Source organism: Nematostella vectensis, chromosome 11 (assembly GCF_932526225.1).
Source record: "Nematostella vectensis chromosome 11, jaNemVect1.1, whole genome shotgun sequence".
Classification (NCBI taxonomy): domain Eukaryota; kingdom Metazoa; phylum Cnidaria; class Anthozoa; order Actiniaria; family Edwardsiidae; genus Nematostella; species Nematostella vectensis.
The window spans coordinates 15,330,976-15,349,574 of NC_064044.1; the positions used below are offsets into that span (position 1 = coordinate 15,330,976).

General features: G+C 37.7%; 2 protein-coding genes across 5 annotated transcripts in view; one reads left to right on the forward strand and one right to left on the reverse strand.

The window, feature by feature from the left end:
* Positions 1–2,772: 2,772 nt before the first annotated feature.
* LOC5505807 (sushi, von Willebrand factor type A, EGF and pentraxin domain-containing protein 1) lies at positions 2,773–18,326 on the reverse strand. 4 transcript variants are annotated; one of them, XM_032374154.2, is made up of 8 exons: positions 17,956–18,326; positions 17,424–17,570; positions 6,657–6,901; positions 6,475–6,556; positions 5,749–5,877; positions 4,550–4,669; positions 3,933–4,197; positions 2,773–3,766 (listed from the first exon to the last, which is right to left on the reverse strand). In XM_032374154.2, the coding sequence occupies exons 2-8, from the start codon at positions 17,464–17,466 to the stop codon at positions 3,388–3,390; spliced, it is 1,263 nt and encodes a 420-aa protein (XP_032230045.2). In that variant the 5' UTR covers positions 17,467–17,570; positions 17,956–18,326; the 3' UTR covers positions 2,773–3,387. The 4 variants fall into 4 exon arrangements, with proteins under 4 accessions (XP_032230045.2, XP_032230043.2, XP_032230046.2 ...); XM_032374152.2 differs by lacking the exons at positions 17,424–17,570; positions 17,956–18,326 and adding exons at positions 7,899–7,940; positions 9,118–9,280; XM_032374155.2 differs by lacking the exons at positions 17,424–17,570; positions 17,956–18,326 and adding exons at positions 7,899–7,940; positions 8,026–8,174.
* The window catches only part of LOC5505808, a 35,710-nt gene continuing 32,853 nt past the window's right edge, over positions 15,743–18,599 (forward strand). The window contains exon 1 of the mRNA XM_048734412.1: positions 15,743–16,268. Within this exon, the coding sequence (XP_048590369.1) occupies positions 15,879–16,268 (390 nt within the window). The 5' untranslated portion in view covers positions 15,743–15,878. The remainder of the gene's footprint in view (positions 16,269–18,599) is intronic.

The window sequence follows — 18,599 nt, forward strand, 5'->3', positions numbered from 1 at the left end:
TAAAGGCAATCCATCACGTGACAAGTCATTTCAAAAGGGGCGTATAACATCCCGCGGGCTACGGGATCGAGTCGTGATTGGACACTCGGAGGAGTCGATGCATCATGTGACCCTGACCGAGGCCTGGATTGCCCTTTGGAATGCGTCATTCCTAAACTTCGACCACGTGTCAAACAGCGTGGAATACGCCAGACAGTTAGGCATGCGCACAATACCCGCTCCATTTGCCCTCGTTAACACCATTGCACTCAGCCTGGCTGTCAATCACTACAGTTACTCGGCAATAGTACATCTCGGTTGCTATGACAACGTCTTACACACGCCCCTATACCCCGGGGATACGGTCAGAGCAAGGTATCAGATTACAGACGCCGTACAATACGAGAAAAGGATGAAAAAGTTCACAATAGTAGAGTCGGTCCATCAACTGGTGAACCAGCACGATAAGACGGTGTTTACGGCTCGCAAGAGAACAATGTTTCCGCCTCTACCCATCAGTCACAACGAGAAGAAGGCTTCAGTTGCATCATGGGATACGTCTTATGAGTTGCGTCATCAAATACTCAACCAACCTGTGACGACACTAGGCCCAGTTCTCAAGCAGCCAGAGTTATTAAAGGGAGACCTTTTGTTGCACGAGGATTACAAGATTTTCAGCTCATCTGAGATGAGAGAGCTGGCGAGGCTGCTCAAAATAACCAACCCGCACCACCACAACAAACTACGTCATCCGTCCAGCGAGATTCTCGTACCAGGCCCTTTTGTAGTCGCAGCTTCTTTAAGCAATACCGGATATGACATAGGTAATGTACTGTATGAAGAGCTTCCGGTTCACACAAACATAAATAAGGTAAACCCCGGAGATCAAATCGGCACTCTTACCTACGTATCTTCTACGCATGCGCTTGCTGATAGACCTGACCTAGAGGAGATCACTCTTGTCCATGTGGGTGTAAAGAACACTGACCTGGCCATGCTGGAGGATAACGGCATACCCACCGAGATTATGAGTAGTGACGTCATCAAGCCTGCACAGTACGAGCAAATGTGCGCTGACCGCTGTCCGATGTTGTATCGTAAGATCGCCTGCAAAGCGGTGAGGAAGATAATACGACAGCGCAAGACGTAAACACTTGAGAATGTTGAAAATGCTTTGGGAACTAGCTGCGTTAGCTGACTTTGGAGAGGACAAAGCTCATATGTTATTGTCACGCTAGACATTTCCTTAGAAGCAAATAATCGTACCAGCGGTTAGAAAAATAATCAATGAGAACTAATTGGTTCTTTAGTTTCATTATTTTGTGGTTGTTAGGCGAATGATATGTATTTTTGTGACTTAGAGGTTATTAAGGGAAGCTGAGTAATCAATATTAGAAAAGATTAGAAACCTCAAAGTGATTCATTAGTCATTAAACCAGGTTACCATAAGTCTTTAGAAAAGCATTATTGGTAAATGATGTGGAATCGGGAAAATATCTCTATATATTTTGCAGCACCCGAGGAAGAGAAAACCTGGAGCTGTTTGTAATAACAATATGTGGCCACAAGTTGACTGTCCAGTACCTAACCGACTGTTGAACCAATTATTTTGTAACGCCCCTACTAGACCTAAAAGACCAAAATAAAACATTTCACGAGATTAGTCTAAGAAATAGCCGCGCGTCGACGGTAATGTTTCGGGTCGGAGAAAAAGTAGAAGAGAGATTCAATGCGGTTGAACTTCGCCCGATGCCAAAAATAATTATTGCCCTTTTAATCAAAGAAAACTTGTAAACATATTTAACCCATCAAGTGATAAAAGGAGTTAACAAAATATACTTCTGCGGCACGCACGTTTGCAAAAAATAACAATTTGCCCTTTTGGACCGTAAAAAGAACAAGCCGCTTCGTGTAGAGCATATAAAAAGAACAAGCCGCTCCGTGTAGAACATATAAAAAGAACAAGCTGCTCCGTGTAGAGCATATAAAAAGAACGAGACGCTCCGTGTAGAGCATGTAAAAAGAACAAGCCGCTCCGCGTAGAACATATAAAAAGAACAAGCTGCTCCGTGTAGAGCATATAAAAAGAACAAGCCGCTTCGTGTAGAGCATATAAAAAGAACAAGCCGCTCCGTATAGAACATATAAAAAGAACAAGCTGCTCCGTGTAGAGTATATAAAAAGAACAAGCCGCTCCGTGTAGAGCATATAAAAAAAACAAGCCGCTTCGTGTAGAGCATATAAAAAGAACAAGCCGCTCCGTGTAGAACATATAAAAAGAACAAGCTGCTCCGTGTAGAGCATATAAAAAGAACGAGACGCTCCGTGTAGAGCATATAAAAAGAACAAGCCGCTTCGTGTAGAGCATATAAAAAGAACAAGCCGCTTCGTGTAGAGCATATAAAAAGAACAAGCCGCTTCGTGTAGAGCATATAAAAAGAACAAGCCGCTTCGTGTAGAGCATATAAATAAAAACAAGCCGCTCCGTGTAGAGCATATAAAAAGAACAAGCCGCTTCGTGTAGAGCATATAAATAAAAACAAGCCGCTCCGTGTAGAGCATATAAAAAGAACAAGCCGCTTCGTGTAGAGCATATAAAAAGAACAAGCCGCTCCGTGTAGAGCGTATAAAAAGAACAAGCCGCTTCGTGTAGAGCGTATAAAAAGAACAAGCCGCTTCGTGTATAGCATATAAAAAGAACAACCTCCCTTCTACGTAAAATAAACAGGGCGGATAAGGTGTCAGATTATGAAAACACCATCTACATCAACTCCAGAGATCTGTGCTCCGAGATATGTGTTCCGAAACTACTTTAATATTACATATATTGTCAACAAAATTTAGCTAGTGCTAATACTCATAATATTGCAAAGATATTGCAACTTTCCAGCATTGTGATACATAGATCTGTGTTCCGAGATATGGGTTATTACGTCATAATCTTATGAAGGAACTAGACTATGATCATCCTGAACCTAACGCTAGCCGTACTTAAAGTACTAAAACCATGAGCCTCACATGGGATCTGCGATCACTGATGACACTTCTTTATATGAGTGATGATTGAGAAGTCATATTTGAGGAGTCATGATCGGCGACATAGAGCATGCAGGCCCTCGGGTCGGGATGGTTCTCACGGTTGCACTCGGCTAATTATATCCTGTTTGATAAGGGTGTGCTTTAGTTAAATAAATTTGGGAAAGCGAGGAAGAAACGTTTTGGAGTGCCGTGGGAATTCCTCTGAGCTGAGGCTTTCACAAATATTGATTAATATGATAGAGCTGACGTAGGGAAATTTCCTACAAAAACATCTTTGCAGACGAGACTACAAGGCTAACTCTATGTTTCCGCTAAGGACTACAAATAACTAAAACTAGCTTCGTAACAGTACTGACTCAGAAATATGTACTAAGCACAGTCAATTGCGCAGTCGACCTGTATGGCTCCCTGTGGAGGCCTGGCTGTGATGTTATACCAGGAGACGAGGGGTGCCTGACTGATTATTCCTGTAGCAGCGCACCCGCCGTTGAACAGCTGCTCAATAGCACTCTGGTCTAGCACCACATCGTAGATGTTAAGGCCGGCGATGTGGTCAATTAATGAAGAACGATGGTCGCGCGGGTTTCGGCCAATAGTTATGTTCCCTCCGCTGATGATTGGCAGGTCACTAGCGGACAATGTCTTTATATCAACAGCACCATTCCTGTACAACACGCTTGCTTTGCTGTCATATGTCAGAGTGAGGTGTTGCCAATTTCCATCAAAATCCATGGTAGAGGGTAATTTCCTGCAATCAATCATTTATCTATCAAGGTTATGCTAAGGCGATGAGTTACTGTCTCGGTCAGACAAAGGTGGTGACCGGAGTCAGCCACCTGGGACAGTTCGGTTGTTTGATCGCATAAAGTGTCATATCATTAGTTTTGTTGATCGTCTTACATCTCCATACTTACTCTGAGTTCAAGATTTCGCCGCCGCCAAAACCCATCAACTTGCCGAACGTCGATTTTCCGAACATTAATGCAAAAGCCTGACCCTTTTCATTTGAGATAAATAAAAACGTCAAAAAAATTTGTCCATTGTCGACTGTCAAAGAGATCTTGAACCACAGGGAAATGGTGTATTGCTGCAGAGGACTTGAAATCGGTGATTTCAATTCGATGTAGTTGGAGATACTTTTATTGAGAAAGTGCAATGAGCAGTTATGTCCAGTTCGTACTGAAAATAAATCATAGTAGAATTAGCAACAATCGCAATAGGCGCGTTATCAGGATTTGCCGAGGGGTTGCCTAAACTTGTCGGAGAAAAAGGTATGTCCAAATGTTTGACATAAAACCATCAATGAATCATTGTAATTCAAGACATATTTGAGCTACCGAAACTTTTGTTTTCTTTTAGTTGAAGAAACCATCATCGTGTTTAAAAGATCCACTTATCAAGGGTAACGACGCTAGCCAAGTCAATCTTATCACCGATAAGTAAGTTTGGCACATGGTTTACAGAAGATTGAGAGCTGAACATTTGCTAATCCAAATACCCATATTATCCGCTTGTTCCGTATTATATTTACCTTTGTTTTGACAAGCGTCTCCTTCAAATCCGCTCAGACAGGCGCATATATATCCTGGCTGTTCAGCGGTAGCCTTGCAAGCGCCGCCATTAGCGCAGGGTTGGGAGTCGCAGGCCGTCACTAGGGAAGAATAGGCCAGAATGCTAGATAATCACACAAACTAACATTTGAGACAAAGGGAGCTTTAATGACCCAAAAAAGCTTAGCCTAACCAGAGTGTCCATTTTACAGACTTCACAAATCGTGACTTTACGTCGATGGCCGTGATTTTTATCCCGACCCCCTTTCTCTCTAGCTGAGGCTCAGTAAATCGCTCATGTCCAGGTTTTATAGAATCTCGATGGCATTAAACATTGCAAGGGAAGATAAAAGATGCAAAAAACATTTTCACAAGCTTTGCTAATTGGTCTCTACAGAAATTGAAGTGACAAACAGATGGGCTGTATACTTTTAGAAAATAATATGGAATTGCCCTATATGGGATTTTCTGATCCCGAACAAGTTTGCAACGAGGATCGGAAAATTCTCGCAAAATCGGGATCATTTAGACAGTCTGCCTAACCCTTTTCTAACGCAAAACACGCAGAGTAGCATCTGACCCCTCTGAGAGGGTTAAGGGAACCTAAATGGAACAATATACAGGCGAAGCTCTCGTAAGAGACAACATGTATTGAAAAGCGACCACTTGGCGCCAAATACTTGAACATTAGTTATTGGTCGTATAGGGGGGATTAATAAAATCTTAATTAATCGAATTAATTAATTAATGGAATCGGAAAGCTATTGCTGCAAACATTTTAAAAAGAGATAGGTATCAACAGTACGCACTGTTTCTGTGACAACAAAATATGACATCTGTGACGGCATTGATTGGCATGGTACCTATAATATAGCATAAGTTCGCGAATGGACTCTTAATTTAAGTAATTATTAAAATATATTTCCCAAAAATAAATTTTAGGAAAAGTCATCAAATTTCAATGCTCTAGCCTTACTAGTTCAAACATTTTTACAGCTCAAAGATGCTTTAGGGCCCCAAAAGCCTTTCCCCCGGTCCGAATAGGGTTAGTGGAGACGGAAAGTCATCAAGGTTACATCCAGTGACAAATGGTCGCACCTATGAGGTTTTGAAATTGCACATTCTTTTATATCTATTGACTGATTGATGTGCCTTTATATTCTGCGAATTATTGTCTTACTTTCTTTTTCGCAGTTCTTTCCTGTGAATTCTTTCTTGCAGGTGCACGTATAGTCACTGTAGTCCGGTAAATTGGCACACAGCCCCTCATTCTGACAAGGCGCCTCAGCGCAGGGTTCCTTTGCATTCACTACAAAACGATAACAGAATAATCGATACAGAACCGTTGATGTTGTCGACAAGAGAACGACGGTCTTTATCTGAACCATACACGTCGGCTTGCCTACAAGGGAGTAAATTTCTGTACGCAAAAACTCCATTGCAAAAGCTTAAAAAACAAGCAAAATAAGAAAAAATCGCCTTATGTGTCTGTAATGTAGCTGTAGATTTTCCTTTTTTTTTGCTACCAATTGGGTTTCATATTTTTTTACAGAACCGAAAACTAAGGTGGAAATATTTGTTTAGCCAAGTCAGATAACTTTGCTTCCACATTTTTTTTACAGAAAAAAATTTAATTAAACAGCTCAACCAGGAAAGTAGTAATTAAATACCCGGAGGAGGAGGGAAGTAGTCTTAAATACCCTAAGGGGGCAGAAATGTTCTTGTTTTTAGTTTTAGTTTTTTTTCAATCCTAGGGGCTTATTTTTTTTTTTGGAGGGGGGGCACTTTTTATTCTGAAAGGGGCTTTGGAATTGTAAGGTGCCCTGACTTAAAACATCCCTCCCCCATCCTGCCAATAGTGTGGTGATGTTGACAATCAGTGTGGATTTGCCTGTATTGCTCTTACCGTCGATACATCTAAAAGAGTCAGATGTAAAGTCAGGGCGGCAAATTTTGTCAGATGGGCACGCACCTGGGACGCATTTGTTCTGAATGACATAAGAAGCAGTTAATATATATACAGCAAGTTCTTCAAATTTTGGACTCCGCTTTCACACAAGTATCAGTAAACAACTAACGAACGTGTACCTTAGTTCCAACGTAAGTGACTCCCGACTTGTTGTGAAAGTCAATGATGTGCTGAAAACGAGTCGAGTTACTCGCTTGGCAGAATCGTGTTGTCTCGTTATAGTTATAAGACTGACACATGTCAATCAAAAAGCATTTAATCGAGCACGTCATTTCGGTGACGTCTGTGAAGTTCGCTGTGACGTGATTCTCCAGCTGCATGCCGGGAAAGCGATCTGTGAGTCCCATCATTTTGCAGCCAGAGCCTAGTGAAAGAGTGTTAAGAGTGAGTCTTGTTGACAGGGAAACAAATGACAGGCGAATTGCACCGAGAAATCACGTGACTTTTTGGGTGCACACTCACGTGACGTTTGGGGTGGCAAAGTCACATGACTTTTTGGGTGGTAAACTTTCGCGCAACTTTCGGGAAAATAACAAAAACAAAAAGCCACTTACGAATCAGCAAGAAAGCTTTTATGTCAGAAAGGACTTATTTTCATGGAAAGATTTTATGTTTTTTGTCGCCCTCTGGCGAGCTCTATCGGATAGAAAAAACAAAGAAATCGCATATATTTCCTTTGCAAGTGCACTATGTGAGAACATAAAAAACTCCCCAATTTTTGCAAAGCACTATATAAATGAAAAAAAATTCACATTATTGATAGCTAAATTGTAAGTTGATTTGTAAAATGATCATCGAAAACTTGATTTTTACTCCCGAGATTATAGATTATAGATCTTCACACTAAAACAGCATTTTATTTGTCATTTTATCTAAAACCATTGACTTTAAGGAACATCGGCTTCAAACTCCCTTTGTTTCACAATTTCCCGCCATAATGATTTTGCAACGCGCGCGACAATTTCAAGTTTGCTGAAAGTTTATTTGGTGTAGAAAAAGCAGCAAATCGTCTGTTCATGCGAAGAAAAACGACAAAACACTCTAGAAATTTACTTGCATGACTAGCTTAACGTATCCAAATTCAAGAGAAGTTCTTTATTGAATATATCTCATCGTCTGTGGAGTATTTAAAGCGAAAGAAGACATTCTACGATCAATTCTAGTTGAGAACGACCTATCAATTTAGACAAAATTATTTTACAAAATTGCTAGTCAAAACTCAGAGAATGTCTTTGTTGGAGGTTCTGTATTTCCGGAGGATTAAAAGCGTTGTGTAGAAATACAAAATGGAGTGTATTGAATGATCATAAGCGAAGAAAAATCTTCACAAACATCGACGAAAGTCAGAAGCGAAACCTCGCCTCGGGCCAACGTGAGCCCGGAAGTAAACAAAGTTGAAAATTCTATTGAGGAAAAAATATGTTATTTCCCAGCTAAGGGTCGGTCCGTATCGTCAAATACCGCGACCGAGGTCTTGAAAATACTGACCGAGGCCGAAGACCCAGCTGATAAATAACTTATATATGCTACTCAAACTTGGCGAAGACGGCACAGTTGGGCGTACTAAAATGACCTAAGTGAAGCGAGTCGTTCGATAATTAGTCAATATCAACAGAAAAAAATATCTATTCAAGTACACAGCTATTCGCCAATACCATTTGTGGTAAATTTGAATGTCATGCGCTTATATGTCTATAAAACTGGTATTTGTTTGTTTGGAAATAAAAGGGCATAGAAAAACAAGCTTGGCTGGAAACACAAACTTGTTATTAATTTTCACTATTTCTATTACTCTTTTTAGTTTGCTCTATATTTTCTATTATTGTATGGCTACGATTGAACGCGCGCTCTGAATGGCTGTGGAGCGGGATGGAATCCTACGATATTGCCCGTGGGCAGTTTTGGATATTTTTTCGCAGCGGGCTTTGTTCACATAGCCGAGTGAGTTTGCGAATTTCGACTAATATAAGATATTGAAAATAAGTTATATGGGTGTATCTGTTTGTGTTCAATAAAGCCAAAGTAAATTTCGTATTCCACTTAAAACATTAGAACATTTATTCTTTTTCTCTTTGCATGCAAATCCAACCAAAATAAGATTTTAAACTACGTTTCATACTAAATCCATAATATAGCATCTCTTTCTTACACGAACTTAGATCTGTGTCAAGATTCATCAAATTCGGAGCAAAATAGAAATAGATTTCGTCTTAGAAAATGGTTAATATCCTTGTAAAGTCGACATCTTCGACAATCCTTTCTTCGATACGGAATTCTTTTTATTCTCCAAACAGACTTTTGGCAGTTGTTTCCTTGTTAGGTTTATTTGAGAATTTGTAAATAAACTTTATTTTTCCCCAAAAATTTTTCCTCGTTATTGATTGTTTTATTCCTTTAAAAAAAAGCTAAAAAGCCACGCTATTTACACCTGATTTACTCCGATCTATTTATGCCTTGAGTAAGGCTTATCGAGGTGAAATGAAAAAAAGCGGTCAATTCTTTCCTTGATAACAACGTTTTGTGAGTAAAAATTACATAAAATAATCCGGTCAAAAGTGGAAATTGATAATAAAATCCTACCTCTGACTTTATATGTTGAAGCGATGTAGAGCAAAGCAACGAATAAAAGGAGAAAGTTTTTGTAAGTTCCCTTCATCTTAAAGACGTTTTTCTACTCGGGTCTCACTCCTCACAGAGATGCGCCTTCAGAAGCTAAGTTATTATCAAAACAGGTTGACTGAGTCTACTAATATTTTAACGAGATATGTGCCATTAAATGTTAATGCATGATGACTAAAGGACCTATATAATAAGTTCTAATAATAAAGGACATATATGATGATAACATTTGTCACTTTTTCAAAGAAATACATGAAGTCGCCTTAAGAAGATAGGGGCTCAGAATTTTCAGCATCATTTTGACATTCTAAAGCACTTTTAGGTCATTATATCACTTTTGAGGTTTTGTGAGTCTTTCAATATCTACGACATTGAGCAATTTGAGACATACATTCAGCAATAAACATGAAAATGGTTTCTCCCTGCTTTGCAAAATATCCAATACTAGTGATGTTTTGAAATGCTGATTTCCGAGGAAAACTATACAAGAACAACTGAAGGGTTTCAATTTCTTGCAAAGAGTTACTTGAAATTCAAAGACTTAAATAGCGTCTCTTTGAAAAAAAATTCACTTCTTTAATTGAGGACAATAACACAACGGTCTGTTTGTATTGTTAATCATGCCCTGAAGCCTTTCTATGGCGCGCCAACTTGAAGAGTCATTAATCATCGCTGTTTACTAGGGATGATTAGCGAGCTAAATCATATGTTAACAGATATCAATGGGGCTATCGAGCCATTAGTGTTATCAAACACGACAGACCCAAGAAAATATGTTTCAAGCTTGCATTAGATAGACATCGAAAACAAACAACATTTTTTTCAAGTTTAAAATAAAAATAACGAAAATTATCTTGGAACAAGACTTACGAATTTTTTTTTTTGCTTTGTTAAGTTTTCTGAACAGTTTTTAAACTTAAAAGTATGTGTAAATACACGTTCTTAAAACTTTTAAATAAGCCGACTTAAAGGCCATACCGCTATCAAATTATTTCACTATGATCATAACGAATGGGATATCTCCAAAACGCCAAACAAACGTTGCAATGTCTCAATAGCTTCAACATACATGGGTTTCTCTGATATATAGCTCTAGCCTTGAGTTGATAGTCAGTTCTCATTTAAAGAATTCATCAGCTGCAACATGTTTGGCGGGGACTTGATCGAGAGCCTGGTGGCCAGTGGTGTTGCTCTATGGCTGATGAGATGGAAAAGGGAAGATATTGAGGGGGGAGGGCAAAACATTTTAGCCACAAGAGGGAGGAGGGAGGCTCTGATTATTTTATGAGCCTTTCTCTTTGGTTTTAATATCTCACTGATATGACCAAGGAATTTAATATAAGCAATAAAACGCATCTCCCGTGTCTGTCTAGGTTTTTACAGACACGCGGGGGATGTTGGGAGAATTGATAAAAACTTGAAAGTCACGAGCCGTAGGCGAGACTCTTGTCTCGTGACCTGAGCGTTGAGTTTGTCACGTTTGAAAAAAAAGCGGCGAGAAGCAGCCGATATCAGAAACTTTTGGAAAGCTGAAAGACCAGATTAAACGCCAGCAGTCACTCCATCCTCGATATGACAAAGAGTGCGTGCTCAGAGCTTTCTAGGCTTGAAAAGAAAAGCAAGTGAACTGAAGCGACTTTACATTGACAACTTTCCTTTGACGGACATCTTGAACGCATCGCTCAGACCTTTCTAGGCTTGAAAAGAAACAAGTGAACTGAAGCGACTTTACATTGACAAATTTCCTTTGACGGACATCTTGAACGCATCGCTCAGAGCTTTCTAGGCTTGAAAAGAAACAAGTGAACTGAAGCGACTTTACATTGACGGACATCGTGGTCGCATCGCTACGAAAACTTTGTTTAGTGCTTTGTCTTATTCTCCGTCCGATATTTCCGGTAAAATTTTCGGGATCCTTCTTTCCATTTTCCATTCTATAAATAATGTAGGTTCATTGTAAAGCAATTCTTGATATCTGAAAAGTGTAAAGTTATGTTTAAGCGGCAACTTGCATGCGTGTGATTGAATAAACTGTTCGAGATTCTTTGTAAACATTTGTGTGTTTTTTTTTTGTCTAATAATATATTCTTCACTTTGTGATTTTTAAGAAATATATTTCGAATCATTTTTCTACCTTCTAAAAGGGGAATCATCCATTTCATTGAGTATTTCGCGTGCTTTTATTTTAGTATCATCAAGTGAAGACAAGAAAAGCCGCGCTCACGCGAAACCAGGAAAGCGCGGCTGAGACCGGTAGCAAATAGGGCAGGTTTTTCGCGATTTTGTGACATGTACCAGACAAATCGTAACTAAAGATTTGTTGAATCCCGAGCCTGCGAACACTCGACACCCGAAGACAAGGAGGCTCAGAAACAAGCACAACTCATGATCAGAGTGAGAACATATAGTTAACAAGTACTTGGCATATAGTTAACAAGTACTTGACATATAGTTAACAAGTACTTGACATATAGTTAACAAGTGCTTGGCATATAGTTAACAAGTACTTGACATATAGTTAACAAATACTTGACATATATTTAACAAGTACTTGACATATAGTTAACAAGTACTTGACATATAGTTAACACGTACTTGACATATAGTTAACAAGTACTTGACATATAGTTAACAAGTACTTGGCATATAGTTAACAAGTACTTGACATATAGTTAACAAGTACTTGACATATAGTTAACAAGTACTTGGCATATAGTTAACAAGTGCTTGGCATATAGTTAACAAGTACTTGACATATAGTTAACAAATACTTGACATATAGTTAACAAGTACTTGACATATAGTTAACAAGTACTTGACATATAGTTAACAAATACTTGACATATAGTTAACAAGTACTTGACATATAGTTAACAAGTACTTGACATATAGTTAACAGGTACTTGGCATATAGTTAACAAGTACTTGACATATAGTTAACAAGTACTTGACATATAGTTAACAAGTACTTGACATATAGTTAACAAGTACTTGACATATAGTTAACAAGTACTTGACATATAGTTAACAAGTACTTGACATATAGTTAACAAGTACTTGACATATAGTTGACAAGTACTTGACATATAGTTAAAAAGTACTTGGCATATAGTTAACAAGTACTTGACATATAGGTAAAAAGTACTTGGCATATAGTTAACAAGTACTTGACATATAGTTAACAAGTACTTGACATATAGTTAACAAGTACTTGACATATAGTTAACAAGTACTTGACATATAGTTAACAAGTACTTGACATATAGTTAACAAGTACTTGACATATAGTTAACAAGTACTTGACATATAGTTGACAAGTACTTGACATATAGTTAAAAAGTACTTGGCATATAGTTAACAAGTACTTGACATATAGTTAAAAAGTACTTGGCATATAGTTAACAAGTACTTGGCATATAGTTAACAAGTACTTGACATATAGTTAACAAGTACTTGACAGATAGTTAACAAGTACTTGACATATAGTTAACAAGTACTTGACATATAGTTAACAAGTACTTGACATATAGTTAACAAGTACTTGGCATATAGTTAACAAGTACTTGACATATAGTTAACAAGTACTTGACATATAGTTAACAAGTACTTGACATATAGTTAACACGTACTTGACATATAGTTAACAAGTACTTGACATATAGTTAACAAGTACTTGACATATAGTTAACAAGTACTTGACATATAATTAACAAGTACTTGACATATAGTTAACAAGTACTTGACATATAGTTAACAAGTACTTGACATGTTGTTAACAAATAATTGACATATAGTTAACAAGTATTTGGCATATAGTTAACAAGTACTTGACATATAGTTAACAAGTACTTGACATATACTTAACAAATATTTGGCATATAGTTGACAAATACTTGGCATATAGTTAACAAATACTTGGCATATAGTTAACAAGTACTTGACATGTAGTTAACAAATACTTGGCATGTAGTTAACAAGTATTTGGCATATAGTTAACAAGTACTTGACATATAGTTAACAAGTACTTGACATATATTTAACAAATATTTGGCATATAGTTAACAAGTATTTGGCATATAGTTAACAAGTACTTGACATATAGTTAACAAGTACTTGACATATATTTAACAAATAATTGGCATATAGTTAACAAATACTTGACATATAGTTAACAAATACTTGGCATATAGTTAACAAGTACTTGACATATAGTTAACAAGTACTTGACATATAGTTAACAAGTACTTGACATATAGTTAACAAGTACTTGACATATAGTTAACAAGTACTTGACATATAGTTAACAAGTACTTGACATATAGTTAACAAATACTTGGCATATAGTTAACAAGTACTTGACATATAGTTAACAAGTACTTGACATATAATTAACAAGTACTTGACATATAGTTAACAAGTACTTGACATATAGTTAACAAGTACTTGACATATAGTTAACAAGTACTTGACATATAGTTAACAAGTACTTGACATATAGTTAACAAGTACTTGACATATAGTTAACAAGTACTTGGCGTATAGTTAACAAGTACTTGACATATAGTTAACAAGTACTTGACATATAGTTAACAAGTACTTGACATATAGTTAATAAGTACTTGACATATAGTTAACACGTACTTGGCATATAGTTAACAAGTACTTGACATATAGTAAACAAGTACTTGACATATAGTTAACAAGTACTTGACATATAGTTAACAAGTACTTGACATATAGTTAACAAGTACTTGGCATATAGTTAACAAGTACTTGACATATAGTTAACAAGTACTTGACATATAGTTAACAAGTACTTGACATATAGTTAACAAGTACTTGACATATAGTTAACAAGTACTTGACATATAGTTAACAAGTACTTGACATATAGTTAACAAATACTTGGCATATAGTTAACAAGTACTTGGCATATAGTTAACAAGTACTTGACATATAGTTAACAAGTACTTGACATATAGTTAACAAGTACTTGACATATAGTTAACTAATATTTGGCATATAGTTAACACGTTCTTAGTATATAGTTACCAAATACTTGGCATATAGATAACAAATATTTGGCATATAGTTAACAAATACTATCATTCAATTCATTGTCACTCAAGTCGGACTTTAAACCCAGTGTTGTTGTTCAAGGACCTCCACCCTGAGCTGCTGATCACAGAGAGCAAGTTCCTGCGGTTTGAGTCACTGAATGAGCTGATCAAATTCTTACGTTCACGTCCAACCCCGACACGTACGAGTCTGTGTGTGCGCTGTATTGCTTACCGGGTGCTTGGTTCTTCGATCGACTTTTGGATAAAAGACTGCCGCGAGAAAGTATTGTCCTGCAGGGATATTGTTGCGCGTCGCGTGCCTCAAGTTTCCTTCACAAAGTCGCAAGCTGGGAGGTCAACGTTAAATATAATTGTGCCTGATATATCTCTTGAAACATGCATCCCCACCTAAGATTAAAGAGTGTCGGACTCATCATACATTCTTGCCTAACTCCGGCAGAACAACTAAAACGCTCCGTGATTGTGTCTCTAAGTTTAACAGAGGCATTGTCAGTTCAGTGAAGGTATAAAGTACCTGGTGAAGAAGTATTAAAATTAAGTTTGAATAAAACTAACAATAAAAACAAGCAGTTTTCTAAACTAAGTAATTGGAGTTAAACGCTTGATGAAACATGTCTTAAGGGTGTGTTTTAACCCAACAAAGAAGTTATAAATCAATTAAGTGTGTCATGTTTATTTGTCCTAAACAGGGTCCTAAAATTGAGAGTGTTGTTCTAAACAAGGTATGTTTTTTTCAGAATTTTTGTCCTAAACAGGGTCAGGTTTCAAAACCCCCAGCGGCACCCCTATACCCAAACATAGGCTGACTTTGAAAGTTAGGACCACCTTGAGAAGGACCTGTAGAGCCCACAAATGTAATAACAGTTACCCACAAATGTAATAATAGTTACCAACAAATGTAATTATGTCATGTAAAGATTTAGACACTGCCTAAAAGCGGAGTTTGCTTCGAATACACGGCTGTTGTCGATGACGTCATAACAGTATCTATCAAATCTAATTTGATGTTTATGACATCAATTTCATATCGACAATCTTGTTTCCTTGACCTATGTAAGAGTTAATTACCGAGAACCGAGGCAATAAGCGATATACATCTCGAGGCCCACGGCTCTCTTAGGGAAAGTTCATTTATTATCCCGTGGGTGATTATGATAAAAGTAAGGGATAAAATTAGTGTCCCCGCCCCTTCAGAAGGAACAAAATTTTCCATGCCCCCCCCTAATACTTTCCCTATATTTTTGTTTTGAAATGACTTTCGCCGCCATGCCCGAAGGCGACGAAATGATTCAATTAAGCCAAAAATAAACTTTCCGCTAAAAGCCAGAAAGTCGGGTGATTTTCTAGTACCAGTGATTTGTTTTGTTTTTCTTCTAGAACTCCCTAGGTCCAGCCGTGTAACCGTGTTTAGTGCAAGAATAAATCGTATCAATTAGTCAGACCGCCTCTGTTGTCGTAGTTTATTAATTATTTATCTGTTCTTTTTTTTGGAATATCAAGCTTTCACTTCATTTTTTATTTATTTACTTTAAGATCTCGTCTTTGTTTATTTGTTATCCTTGCCAACTTCCAAATGAAGAGACCCTAAACAAACCACCGTAGTCACCGTTCAGGCCAGGCTTGGCCTAACGCATTGAAGCTATGGTCTTCACATTGCAGAGAAAACCGCACCCCTCGCAAATGCTCGGGATCCTTTTGATTCTTCTCTCCAGCGGATTTCTCATCAGTAAAGCCGAAAAGCAAGAAGCAATTGCTCTGCGAAGAAACTTCACAATCGGAAGCTGGTCTTATGCGCGATTCCGATACAACGAAAAGAAATATCTGGATATCATTCCAAAAGAACTGTTTTCTGTCGCAAACGTCTCCGATTGCGCTAAACATTGTCTGCGGAACCTCGCTGGGTTATCCTTCAACATTAAGATGTTATCCAACACGAGCGGTAAATTCGACTGCGAAGTCCTTGATGGGGATCGCTTCAGGAACCAGAGCAACTACCGAAACAGCACAACGCATCATCATTTCAATCTATTTGTGAGTACTCGAGAATTGCTATTTGTCTCGCTGAGTAAGCTTTAATTCAATCAATCCACTGATGTTCCAGCTTTTTTAAAAGTTTTGAAAAAAATACAGCTAGTAGGATGGAGTAAAATAAACTATTTTGCCTACATTTTGAGATGTTTTATTTTATCTTACTGAATAAATAGCACAATCATTTTGCTGGATTTCACACCGCAGTACTCCTGGTTCCTAAAACTTGATGTTTCCTACTCAATTGCTAATGGTAATTGTTCAAAAAACAAAGAAATTACCTATTTTCTATGAAGAATTAAGGATTACGTCTGGAATTAGGTCAGCAAGCGATATTGTTTGATTTAGCGGAATTAGACTGTTTTTATGTGAATCATCATTGCTTTGACGCATTTAAAAGCTATCAAAATTCAGGGGATAGGAATTTAGATCTGTTTGTACTAACATAACAAAGTACGAGCAATTTTATTTCTGGAGTAGGAACTAGGTGACGTGGTCAGTTGTGGAAACTGAATAAGCGCGTTTCATAATTATCGCAATCTTTCTATCAGAAACCGGACAACTAAAAAAAATGTGACCCGGATCTAGGTAAAATCAGCCGAAAGTAGGGGATTTATTTATTTTAGGAAATCGGTCTAAAATGATTGTTGCAAATCTCTATGAATTTTTTTAAAAACGAAAGAATCCCCTTTCCTTCTGCTAATTACATCCCGGACACTTCAAGTCCAGTTTCTGTTTCTAGCCAAGCTCTTGGCTTAGAGCTACTGGCTGGAGCATTACATATAAAATCGCAAGTGTTAAACAAACTAGAAATCAGACAAGATATTAAACTATTACTCTAAAATTAAAAAAAGGCCGTGAATAGTTAACCATACAGAAACGATGTCCGGAATGCTTCCAAAATGATTCTAGCTGATTTTTTTGAAGACATATTTATATTTCTTTTTGACTAAACATTAGAAACTGAGGAATTAGGAACAGGGATCACCGCGGTGAATTTCATCAAAAGATATGGTTTGAAAAAATGTTAAAAGCAATTTTAGCCCTTTTTTGCCCCGAAATAGTTTTTTTTTTAAATTGGGTAACTAAAATTTACGTCTTGAACCTCTACTTCTGCAATGGTTTTGCATATTTTTTGGGAAAAAGAATAATACTCACTCAGAAAATGATCTCTGCCACTCGACCAATAAGCGCCCTCCATTTGAACCCCCTAGATCGTATAGTAATCAAGGTGTCAAGCGGCGATGGCATTGGGGAATGTCAGTTGGCACCTTTTCCATTGTTCTTGCAAGTCCTTTATTTCACCTATGAATAATTTACAATCTTAAAGAACGGGGAGGGCTTGATATATCAGCAGGGAAAATTTGGGGCTTAATATGAACTCATTAAATATGAATGAGGTTAATAACTAGAATTCTAATGAGGAGGAGTAGGTTAAAAACAATATATTAACCGTTGATACTAATGAAGGACCATCATGTTAAACCTTTAGAAGAAATGAGCAAAAAAAACACTTTTTCGCCACAGATTTGAAATAAAAACGATTGAATATTATCAATGCACCGATTTAATTGTAATGAAAACAAAATTTTTATTTGTAACCTTCGAAATTCAACAATTCAGCAATTTTGGAAAATTATTCCACCAGCAAAACTAGGCTGTGGTGTGGCTATTTGAGGCGTTTACTCACTCGTTCCGCTTGTTCATTGTCGTCGGCATTACAGTTCTTGAAAATAGATATTTGGCGTAATAAAAATTAGTCACTCTTCTTCGCTGTCAGTGATCTCCATTCTCGCAGCGTGCTCGCCCTGAAACTCCGAGTTACGAAAATTTTGCAATTCAACTCCACCTTTGGAAATTGAGTCCGTGCATGGAGCAGCCCCTCTCTGTTTAAATGTTAATTTTGATTGTGTACAGTATTGATGTAATGAGCTTTTCAAATTTGTGAAATCAACCACCAACTCTCCCGGGTTTTCTTGCAGATCAATAATAACCTGAACCAAGAGAGCGTAAGATAAGAGAGGGACACCTTGGTATTACCCGCGCGCCATGTCGATCCGAATCTGGCTATTTTTAGTAACCACCACCCCACCACTGCGCGTGAGGATTTGCTCCTTTTATTTTGTCAGTAGTAAAGATAGTATGCATATCGGGTGGATTCCAGTCCCCCGGCCGCGCGGTCGTGGCGCGTTCTGATTGAAAATGGCGTGCTGTGATTGGTTGGAAGTGACGTCACGGGTGGACTTTGGACTGGGGTGTTTTGGACTTTGGACTTTAGAGGGGGAGGGGTGGTGGATGGTGATTGGTGGGATTTGATCGGGCGGAAGTGATTAG